Here is a 12,500-nt window from a genome sequence, read left to right on the forward strand (position 1 = left end):
CACACACACACACACACACACACACACACACACACACACACACACACACACACACACAGCAAAGCAAACAAGCCTCAGATACAAGAGGAAGATTCCCCGTTGATGTTGATTGGTAGCGGTGGTGTGGAAGTGAAGGAGATCAGATCAGTGTCAACACCGAGGGAAATAAATCCTGTTCTGAAGAGATACAAGTCCATGATTGTAGAGGAGGGTGGTAGTCATAGAGATGTACTAGAGAACTGATCTCCTATCGAAGACGCTGCCCGTTCGGTCCAGCTCTATGGTCGCAGACAGAATGAGAGAGATGCTTAGCTTCCTCAGTGGAAACCCCATCATAGAAAACTAGTTGTAACTAAATAAATACATCTATATGTATGTGGGCAGGAAGTATGAGTCGAGAACGGCAAGATTATCTTTCACACCGACAAAAGCCTCTTCGGGAGGCCACAGTGGTCAAATACTGTTTGGATTTCTTGAATGGTTGGTTGATTGGCTGATTGACTGGCTGATTGATTTCTTGATTGGCTGATTGACTGGCTGATTGACTGGCTGATTGATTTATTGATTGGCTGATTGACTAGCTGATTGATTTATTGACTGGCTGGCTGATTTATTTATTTATTTATTGACTGGTTGATTGATTTATTGATTTGCTGATTGACTGGCTGATTGATTTATTTATTGATTGGCTGATTGACTGGCTGATTGATTTATTGATTGGCTGATTGACTGGCTGATTGATTTATTGATTGGCTGATTGACTGACTCAGACAGAGTTGCCTGGGACCGCACTGTACTGTACCACAATGATCGATTGATTAATGTATTCATTGATTGTTCAACTGATTGACAGATTGTCTGTTTTGATTGATTGACTGTTTGACACTGTAATGTACTCACCCCACGACCACGATGATGAAATCCAATAAGTTCCATCCGTTCCTCAGGTATGCGTTCGGATGGAAGAGCAGGCCGTAGGCTATTACCTTCAGAAAGGCTTCTACTGTGAAGACGATGAGGAAGAGATACTCTACCCGCTCCTACAGAGAGACACAGGAGAGAAGAAGACGATGAGGAAGAGGTACTCTACCCGCTCCTACAGAGAGACACAGGAGAGAAGAAGACGATGAGGAAGAGATACTCTACCCGCTCCTACAGAGAGACACAGGAGAGAAGAAGGAGATATTTTATTGTCCAACAGAAATGTTACTTCGGGTTAGAGTGTAGTGTCGGCAGGTAGCCTAGTGGTTAGAGTGTAGGGTCGGCAGGTAGCCTAGTGGTTAGAGTGTAGGGTCGGCAGGTAGCCTAGTGGTTAGAGTGTAGGGTCGACAGGTAGTCTAGTGGTTAGAGTGTAGGGTCGACAGGTAGTCTAGTGGTTAGAGTGTAGGGTCGGCAGGTAGCCTAGTAGTTAGAGTGTAGTGTCGGCAGGTAGCCTAGTGGTTAGAGTGTAGGGGCGGCAGGTAGCCTAGTGGTTAGAGTGTAGGGTCGGCAGGTAGTCTAGTGGTTAGAGTGTAGGGTCGACAGGTAGCCTAGTGGTTAGAGTGTAGGGTCGGCAGGTAGTCTAGTGGTTAGAGTGTAGGGTCGGCAGGTAGCCTAGTGGTTAGAGTGTAGGGGTTAGAGTGTAGTCGGCAGGTAGTCTAGTGGTTAGAGTGTAGGGTCGGCAGGTAGCCTAGTGGTTAGAGTGTAGGGTCGGCAGGTAGTCTAGTGGTTAGAGTGTAGGGTCAACAGGTAGCCTAGTGGTTAGAGTGTAGGGGGTAGTCTAGTGGTTAGAGTGTAGGGTCAGGTAGCCTAGTGGTTAGAGTGTAGGGGCGGCAGGTAGCCTAGTGGTTAGAGTGGTAGGGTCGGCAGGTAGCCTAGTGGTTAGAGTGTAGGGTCGGCAGGTAGCCTAGTGGTTACAGTGTAGGGTCGGCAGGTAGTCTAGTGGTTAGAGTGTAGGGTCGGGAGGTAGCCTAGTGGTTAGAGTGTAGGGTCGGCAGGTAGCCTAGTGGTTAGAGTGTAGGGTCGAAAGGTAGCCTAGTGGTTAGAGTGTAGGGTCGGCAGGTAGCCTAGTGGTTAGAGTGTAGGGTCGGCAGGTAGCCTAGTGGTTAGAGTGTAGGGTCGGCAGGTAGCCTAGTGGTTAGAGTGTAGGGTCGGCAGGTAGCCTAGTGGTTAGAGTGTAGGGTCGGCAGGTAGCCTAGTGGTTAGAGTGTAGGGTCGGCAGGTAGCCTAGTGGTTAGAGTGTAGGGGCGGCAGGTAGCCTAGTGGTTAGAGTGTAGGGTCGACAGGTAGTCTAGTGGTTAGAGTGTAGGGTCGGCAGGTAGCCTAGTGGTTAGAGTGTAGGGTCGACAGGTAGCCTAGTGGTTAGAGTGTAGGGTAGTGGTTAGACAGGTAGCCTAGTGGTTAGAGTGTAGGGTCGGCAGGTAGCCTAGTGGTTAGAGTGTAGGGTCGACAGGTAGCCTAGTGGTTAGAGTGTAGGGTCGGCAGGTAGCCTAGTGGTTAGTGTGTAGGGGTGGCAGGTAGCCTAGTGGTTAGAGTGTAGGGGTGGCAGGGTAGCCTAGTGGTTAGAGTGTAGGGTCGGCAGGTAGCCTAGTGGTTAGAGTGTAGGGTCGGCAGGTAGCCTAGTGGTTAGAGTGTAGGGTCGGCAGGTAGCCTAGTGGTTAGAGTGTAGGGTCGGCAGGTAGCCTAGTGGTTAGAGTGTAGGGTCGGCAGGTAGCCTAGTGGTTAGAGTGTAGGGTCGGCAGGTAGCCTAGTGGTTAGAGTGTAGGGTCGGCAGGTAGCCTAGTGGTTAGAGTGTAGGGTCGGCAGGTAGCCTAGTGGTTAGAGTGTAGGGTCGGCAGGTAGCCTAGTGGTTAGAGTGTAGGGTCGGCAGGTAGCCTAGTGGTTAGAGTGTTGGAATCCCTGAGCAGACAAGGTAAAAATCTGTCGTTCTGCCCCTGAACAAGGCTGTTAATCCACTGTTCCTAGGCCGTCATTGAAAATAAGAATTTGTTCTTAACTGACTTGCCTAGTTAAAGAAAGGTAAAAATATATCTTTTTTTAAAATAATTTAAAAAGATAGAGAGCAAGAGAGAGAGAGAGAGAGAGAGAGGCCGTCATTGAAAATAAGAATTTGAGAGAGAGAGAGAGAGAGAGAGAGAGAGAGAGAGAGAGAGAGAGAGAGAGAGAGGGGGAGTGAGAGAGAGAGAGTGAGAGAGAGAGGGAGAGAGGAGACGTCAGGATATTGTGCCTGTGATTTGATCAGCTGTAATATAGGAGAATAGCAATACTTTAAACCCAGACGTTTTAAATGTTCTCTGAAATGTCAAGCATTTTATTTATGCCAGTACTTAGGAGAGAACATCTTGCTCTGCGTTGCTACGTCTTGTAGCTACGTCGTTAATCAACATGATGAAAATATATGAGAGATCTAAAGATGAGAGGGAGGAATAAAACACACACACACACAGACCCACAGTGGGAGAGGAGAGAGGACAGTAGATTCAGACTGCACCACCAGGCTGGACCACCAGGCTGGACCACCAGGCAGGACCACCAAGCTGCACCACCAGGCTGGACCACCAGGCTGGACCACCAGGCTGGACCACCAGGCAGGACCACCAGGCAGGACCACCAGACTGGACCCCCAGACTGCACCACCAGGCTGGACCACCAGGCAGGACCACCAGGCAGGACCACCAGACTGGACCCCCAGACTGCACCACCAGGCTGGACCACCAGGCAGAACCACCAGGCAGGACCACCAGGCAGAACCACCAGGCAGGACCACCAGACTGCACCACCAGGCTGGACCACCAGGCAGGACCACCAGACTGCACCACAAGGCAGGACCACCAGAGCCCTATGGGTACCCTAGTTCACTAAATAGGAAATAAGGTGATGTGCACTACTTTTCACCAGAGCCCTATGGGTAGTGCACTACTTTTCACCAGAGCCCTATGGGTAGTGCACTACTTTTCACCAGAGCCCTAGGAGTACCCTAGTTCACTAAATAGAAAATAAGGTGATGTGCACTACTTTTCACCAGAGAACTATGGGTAGTGCACTACTTTTCACCAGAGCCCTAGGAGTACCCTAGTTCACTAAATGGGAAATAAGGTGATGTCTGGGACGCAGGTCCCTCTCTGCTCACCTGCTGCTGCCTGTAGGATATTACTGCCTTCAAAACAAACAAACTCAGCTTTGGTAACAGGCAGAGAAAGCAGGCAGTGATAGCAGGCAGTGATAGCAGGCAGTGATAGCAGGCAGCGATAGCAGGCAGCGATAGCAAGCAGCGATTGCAGGCAGAGATAGCAGGCAGAGATAGCAGGCAGCGATAGCAGGCAGCGATAGCAGGCAGCGATAGCAGGCAGCGATAGCAGGTAGAGATAGCAGGCAGCGATAGCAGGCAGCGATAGCAGGTAGAGATAGCAGGCAGCGATAGCAGGTAGTGATAGCAGGCAGTGATAGCAGGTAGTGATAGCAGGCAGTGATAGCAAGCAGAGATAGCAGGCAGCGATAGCAGGCAGCGATAGCAGGTAGAGATAGCAGGCAGCGATAGCAGGCAGCGATAGCAGGTAGAGATAGCAGGCAGCGATAGCAGGTAGTGATAGCAGGCAGTGATAGCAGGTAGTGATAGCAGGCAGTGATAGCAGGCAGTGATAGCAAGCAGAGATAGCAGGCAGCGATAGCAGGCAGTGATAGCAGGCAGCTGCACTATTTCATTCAAACATCCCATTTTGTTCTCTGTACTTGACTTTGAATCACGCTGACAGACAGTGCTGCCAATTTCTGACGGGAGTTTATTTGTGTAAACTGATCCTGTGGGTTTTGGCCAGGTGCAGTTTCCCCTGTTGTCTTAAAGGTGTCTGGTCGGGTTTAATTCAATCTAACCTGTAGAGCAGCTCTTTTTCCATTGGTAATACAGAATGGTGTTGTTCCTGTGTAGACCTACTACTACCTCTTACTAGGTAGACTCTCACAGGAAGAGGCTTTCAGGTTTAGAGGAAGACGTGTGTGTGTGTGTACAGGAAGTTGTTAGTAAACAAAGTCAGTGTAAAAAGTGTTTGATTGAATATCAGCCTCTCGCTGTGTCTCTCTCTCTCTCTCTCTCTCTCTCTCTCTCTCTCTCTCTCTCTCTCTCTCTCTCTCTCTCTCTCTCTCTGTCTCTCTCTCTCTCTCTGTCTCTCTCTGTCTCTCTCTCTCTCTCTCTCTCTCTCTCTCTCTCTCTGTCTCTCTCTCTCTCTCTGTCTCTCTCTCTCTCTCTCTCTCTCTCTCTCTCTCTCTCTCTCTCTCTCTCTCTCTCTCTCTCTCTCTCTGTGTGTCACAGATCCTGCCTGCCTTCTGAATGTCCCCTGTTCATAAACATTCCACTGCCTGCCTCAGCATTCCACCGGGCGGGGGCGTTTCCGTGTCAACCTCAGCCAGAGAGATTCATGGGAACTTTCCTGGGATGGCCAGGGGGGCTGTTATGTCACGCGACCTCACAGAGGGTTTAGCGTGCATCGCAAATGGCACCCTATTCATGCACTGCTTTTGACCAGAGCCCTATGAGCCCTATGAGCCCTATGAGCCCTATGAGTCATATGAGCCCTATGGGTCCTATGAGTCCTATGAGTCCTATGAGCCCTATGAGTCATATGAGTCCTATGAGCCCTATGAGCCCTATGGGTCCTATGAGTCCTATGAGTCCTATGAGCCCTATGAGTCATATGAGCCCTATGAGCCCTATGAGTCCTATGAGCCCTATGAGTCATATGAGCCCTATGGGTCCTATGAGCCCTATGAGCCCTATGAGTCCTATGAGCCCTATGAGTCATATGAGCCCTATGAGCCCTATGAGCCCTATGAGTCCTATGAGCCCTATGAGCCCTATGAGCCCTATGGGTCCTATGAGCCCTATGGGTCCTATGAGTCCAATGGGTCCTATGAGCCCTATGAGCCCTATGGGTCCTATGAGCCCTATGAGCCCTATGGGTCCTATGAGCCCTATGGGTCCTATGGGTCCTATGAGCCCTATGAGCCCTATGAGCCCTATGAGCCCTATGAGCCCTATGGGTCCTATGAGCCCTATGGGTCCTATGAGTCCAATGGGTCCTATGAGCCCTATGAGCCCTATGGGTCCTATGAGCCCTATGAGCCCTATGAGCCCTATGGGTCCTATGAGCCCTATGGGTCCTATGAGTCCAATGGGTCCTATGAGCCCTATGAGCCCTATGGGTCCTATGAGCCCTATGAGCCCTATGGGTCCTATGAGCCCTATGGGTCCTATGTGCCCTATGAGCCCTATGAGCCCTATGAGCCCTATGAGCCCTATGAGCCCTATGAGTCCTATGAGCCCTATGAGCCCTATGAGCCCTTTGGGTCCTATGAGCCCTATAAGTCCTATGAGCCCTATGAGCCCTATGAGTCCTATGAGTCCTATGAGCCCTATGGGTCCTATGAGCCCTATGAGCCCTATGAGTCCTATGAGTCCTATGAGCCCTATGAGTCATATGAGCCCTATGAGCCCTATGAGCCCTATGAGTCCTATGAGCCCTATGAGTCATATGAGCCCTATGAGCCCTATGAGCCCTATGAGTCCTATGAGTCCTATGAGTCCTAGCCCTCCACCCAACTCATCATCTAGCCCTCCACCCAACTCATCATCTAGCCCTCCACCCAACTCATCATCTAGCCCTCCACCCAACTCATCATCTACCCTCCACCCAACTCATCATCTACCCTCCACCCAACTCATCATCTACCCTCCACCCAACTCATCATCTACCCTCCACCCAACTCATCATCTACCCTCCACCCAACTCATCATCTAGCCCTCCACCCAACTCATCATCTAGCCCTCCACCCAACTCATCATCTACCCTCCACCCAACTCATCATCTACCCTCCACCCAACTCATCATCTAGCCCTCCACACAACTCATCATCTACCCTCCACCCAACTCATCATCTAGCCCTCCACCCAACTCATCATCTACCCTCCACCCAACTCATCATCTACCCTCCACCCAACTCATCATCTAGCCTCCACCCAACTCATCATCTAGCCCTCCACTCAACTCATCATCTACCCTCCACCCAACTCATCATCTACCCTCCACCCAACTCATCATCTAGCCCTCCACCCAACTCATCATCTACCCTCCACCCAACTCATCATCTACCCTCCACCCAACTCACCATCTAGCCCTCCACCCAACTCATCATCTACCCTCCACCCAACTCCTCATCTACCCTCCACCCAACTCATCATCTACCCTCCACCCAACTCATCATCTACCCTCCACCCAACTCATCATCTAGCCTCCACCCAACTCATCACCTACCCTCCACCCAACTCATCATCTACCCTCCACCCAACTCATCATCTACCCTCCACCCAACTCATCATCTACCCTCCACCCAACTCATCATCTACCCTCCACCCAACTCACCATCTACCCTCCACCCAACTCATCATCTACCCTCCACCCAACCACCCACTCACTCCAGCTACCCTAGCCGATGTGAGTCCACCTCTCCTGGGACACAGTCACAGCTGTGCCCCCCCCCTCTCCTCCATCCAACCTCCAGAGACATCCATTCCCAGGGTCAGGGCTGTGAAAGGGACAGAGAGCCCTGCCAGGTCTGCTCCCCTTCCACTAAAGCCTCGATCCTGGGAACAGAATACATCAGACTGGGTCTAGCTGAATGGATCTAGCTGGATCTGTCTAGATGGATGGGTCTAGCTGTATCTGTCTAGATGGATGGATCTAGCTGGATCTGTCTAGATGGCCGCGTCTAGCTGGATCTGTCTAGCTGGATGGATCTAGCTGTATCTGTCTAGATGGCCGCGTCAAGCTGGATCTGTCAAGATGGATGGATCTAGCTGTATCTGTCTAGATGGATCTGTCTAGATGGATGGATCTAAGCTGGATCTGTCTAGATGGATCTGTCTAGATGGATCTGTCTAGATGGATGGATCTAGCTGGATATGTCTAGATGGATGGATCTAGCTGGATCTGTCTAGATGGATGGATCTAGCTGGATCTTAGATGGATGGATCTAGCTGGATCTGTCTAGATGGATCTGTCTAGATGGATGGATCTAAGCTGGATCTGTCTAGCTGGATCTGTCTAGATGGATGGATCTTGCTGGATGGATCTAGACTATAGTCTAAACATACTGCACATTATAGATTATAGTCTAAATATTCTGCACAAAATACTGGTCTGATAAAAACAACCCTGAGCTGTGAAGGAGCGTCCCCGCCGTCCCAGGGGACTCTGGGTGATCTCACTCTCCGAAGCCAGTAAGGTTTTTAATAAGGTCAACACTTGCACGGCCGCAGGGCCTGACGGATTTCTCAGAGTTTGCGCAGAACAGCTGGCAGACATATTCATGGACATTGTCAACCTCAGTGTCTAATCCCCACGTCTCAAACTGACCACCATCCTTCCTGTTCCTTAAGAACTCTGAGGCTTCCTGTCTCAATGACTACCACCCTGTAACAGTCAGAGTAAACACTCTGAGAGAATAGTTATGGCTCAAATCAACTCCATCATCCCAGACACCCTAGACCCACTCCAACTTGCATACCGCCCCAACAGATCCCGTAGAGGATACAATCTCAATTGCACTCAACACTGCCCTTACCCACCTAGATAAGAGGAATAGCTATGTGAGAATTCTGTTCATTGACTACTGTTCAGCGTTCAACACCATAGTCCCTGCCAAACTCGCCACCAAGCTTGGGACCCTGGGACTAAACACCTCTGCAATTGAATCCTGGACTTCATCATGAGTCGAAGGTAGGCAACAGCCTGTATATAACTACTGACCCTGGAACTGTCCCTGTATATAACTACTGACCCTGGAACTGTCCCTGTATATAACTACTGACCCTGGATCTGACCCGGTATATAACTACTGACCCTGGAACTGTCCCTGTATATAACTACTGACCCTGGAACTGTCCCTGTATATAACTACTGACCCTGGAACTGAGCCTGTATATAACTACTGACCCTGGAACTGTCCCTGTATATAACTACTGAACCTGGAACTGAGCCTGTATATAACTACTGACCCTGGAACTGTCCCTGTATATAACTACTGAACCTGGAAACTGAGCCTGTATATAACTACTGACCCTGGAACTGTCCCTGGAACTGAGCCTGTATATAACTACTGTCCCTGGAACTGTCCCTGTATATAACTACTGACCCTGGAACTGTCCCTGTATATAACTACTGACCCTGGAACTGTCCCTGTATATAACTACTGACCCTGGAACTGTCCCTATATATAACTACTGACCCTGTAACTGTCCCTGTATATAACTACTGACCCTGGAACATTGAAAGAGGGAACAGAGCTGAATTCAACATGTATTTCCTGGCTTAATAATGGTCAGAATCAGTTGTTAAGTGTTTCCTACCAGACTGTGGTTATAGTTACATCACCAGGACACTTCCTGTCTTCCTGTAAATGATCTGCTGTAACAAGACCTGAGCTCTGTTGTGTAGCATGCTGCCATCTGACCCTGGACACACACACACACACACACACACACACACACACACACACACACACACACACACACACACACACACACACACACACACACACACACACACACACACACACACACACACACACACACACACACACACACACACACACACACTGTCTATGTCAACAGAACCCCTCAGAAACCATAGCAACCAGTCAGAGGAAAAAGGATACTCTGTGTCTCTACTACTTTCTCTCTACCTCCTGTGTGTGTGTCTGTGTGTGTCCGTATGTATCTGTGTGTCTCATTTTCTACTGTTTCTAATCCTCTTGATCCGTACAAGTTCCTTACCCCCAAACACTTCACTAACCCCCAAACACTTCCCTAACCCCCAAACACTTCCCTAACCCCCAAACTCTTCCCTAACCCCCAAACACTTCCCCCAAACACTTAACTAACCCCAAACACTTCACTAACCCCCAAACTCTTCCCTAACCCCCAAACACCTCCCTAACCCCCAAACTCTTCCCTAACCCCAAACACTTCCCCCAAACACTTCACTAACCCCCAAACACTTCCCTAACCCCCAGACACCTCCCTAACCCCCAAACACTTCCCTAACCCCCAAACACTTCCCCTAACCCCAAACTCTTCCCTAACCCCCAAACACTTCCCCCAAACACTTAACTAACCCCCAAACACTTCCATAACCCCAAACACTTCACTAACCTCCAGACACTTAACTAACCCCCAGACACTTCCCTAACCCCCAAACACTTCCCTAACCCCAAATACTTCACTTACCCCCAAACACTTCCCTAACCCCCAAATAAGAAGCGATCTCGGTCCAAAACCACACACACATCTACAATCAAACCCAGGCATCACACTCTGACACTGGTTGGGGCTGCTTGGTAGTGTGCACAGGATTCCTGTCCAAAGCCCCACAATCAGTGTGTGTGTGTGTGTGTGTGTGTGTGTGTGTGTGTGTGTGTGTGTGTGTGTGTGTGTGTGTGTGTGTGTGTGTGTGTGTGTGTGTGTGTGTGTGTGTGTGTGTGTGTGTGTGTGTGTGTGTGTGTGTGTGTGTGTGTGTGTGTGTGCGTGTGTGTGTGTGCACTCTCCCAGCTTCCAGACAGCCGGAACAGCCAAGGAAAACCCAGGATCTATTCCCTCTAGGAATAAAGACCATATGTTGATGGCCCAGGTCCTCTACCATGGCAGGACAGAGAGGGGTTTCTGCACATATCACTAACACACACATCTCTGCCCAAATCACTAACACACACATCTCTGCCCAAATCACTAACACACACACATCTCTGCCCAAATCACTAACACACACACACATCTCTGCCCAAATCACTAACACACACACATCTCTTCCCAAATCACTAACACACACATCTCTGCCCAAATCACTAACACACACATCTCTGCCCAAATCACTAACACACACACATCTCTGCCCAAATCACTAACACACACATATCTGCCCAAATCACTAACACACACATATCTGCCCAAATCACTAACACACACACATCTCTGCCCAAATCACCAACACACACACATCTCTGCCCAAATCACTAACACACACATCTCTGCCCAAATCACTAACACACACACATCTCTGCCCAAATCACTAACACACACACATCTCTGCCCAAATCACTAACACACACACACATCTCTGCCCAAATCACTAACACACACACATCTCTGCCCAAATCACTAACACACACATATCTGCCCAAATCACTAACACACACATATCTGCCCAAATCACTAACACACACACATCTCTGCCCAAATCACTAACACACACATATCTGCCCAAATCACTAACACACACATATCTGCCCAAATCACTAACACACACACATCTCTGCCCAAATCACTAACACACACACACATCTCTGCCCAAATCACTAACACACACATCTCTGCCCAAATCACTAACACACACATCTCTGCCCGAATCACTAACACACACACATCTCTGCCCAAATCACTAACACACACACATCTCTGCCCAAATCACTAACACACACACACATCTCTGCCCAAATCACTAACACACACACATCTCTGCCCAAATCACTAACACACACACACATCTCTGCCCAAATCACTAACACACACACACATCTCTGCACATCTCAGTTTGTGCGCACCTTTCGGTTACTGGCCCAACGCTCTAACCACTAGGCTACCTGCCTCTAACCACTAGGCTACCTGCCTCTAAGCACTAGGCTACCTGCCTCTAACAACTAGGCTACCTGCCTCTAAGCACTAGGCTACCTGCCTCTAACCACTAGGCTACCTGCCTCTAACCACTAGGCTACCTGCCTCTAACCACTAGGCTACCTGCCTCTAACCACTAGGCTACCTGCCTCTAACCACTAGGCTACCTGCCTCTAACCACTAGGCTACCTGCCTCTAACCACTAGGCTACCTGCCTCTAACCACTAGGCTACCTGCCGTCTAGACCTTGTACTCCAAACATACGCACACAAACTAGTGCGCAAGCACACACACATGCACACACATGCACACACACATGCACACACATGCACACACACATGCACACACTACTGCTGATTAAGCTCGGCTAATAATACACAAACCAATCTTCTGTAAACCCTCACAAGTAGAAACCTCTTTATAATACAAACCAAAGGCAGAGTTCAGAGTTCATTCAGACCCCCGTCATGTAAACACTGCCTGTAATCTCCACACCATAAAGACAGTCTGGCTCATTGTCGATAAACACCACAGCTTCAAGCAGACCACTTTAACACATGACAGACCACTCTGATATAGGACAGACCACTCTGACACAGGACAGACCACTCTGATAGAGGACAGACCACTCTGATACAGGACAGACCACTCTGATATAGGACAGACCACTCTGATAGAGGACAGACCACTCTGATACAGGACAGACCACTCTGATATAGGACAGACCACTCTGATATAGGACAGACCTCTCTAACACAGGACAGACCTCTCTAACACAGGACAGACCACTCTGACACAGGACAGA

General features: G+C 49.4%; 1 protein-coding gene across 1 annotated transcript in view; it reads right to left on the reverse strand.

Annotated features, from left to right (window-relative positions):
- Positions 1-12,500, reverse strand: part of LOC123995860 (voltage-dependent L-type calcium channel subunit alpha-1C-like) — a 657,732-nt gene that overhangs the window by 144,585 nt on the left and 500,647 nt on the right. The window contains 1 exon segment of the mRNA XM_046299539.1: positions 901-1,040. Within this exon segment, the coding sequence (XP_046155495.1) occupies positions 901-1,040 (140 nt within the window).

Source organism: Oncorhynchus gorbuscha, linkage group LG14 (assembly GCF_021184085.1).
Source record: "Oncorhynchus gorbuscha isolate QuinsamMale2020 ecotype Even-year linkage group LG14, OgorEven_v1.0, whole genome shotgun sequence".
In the NCBI taxonomy this organism is placed as follows: domain Eukaryota; kingdom Metazoa; phylum Chordata; class Actinopteri; order Salmoniformes; family Salmonidae; genus Oncorhynchus; species Oncorhynchus gorbuscha.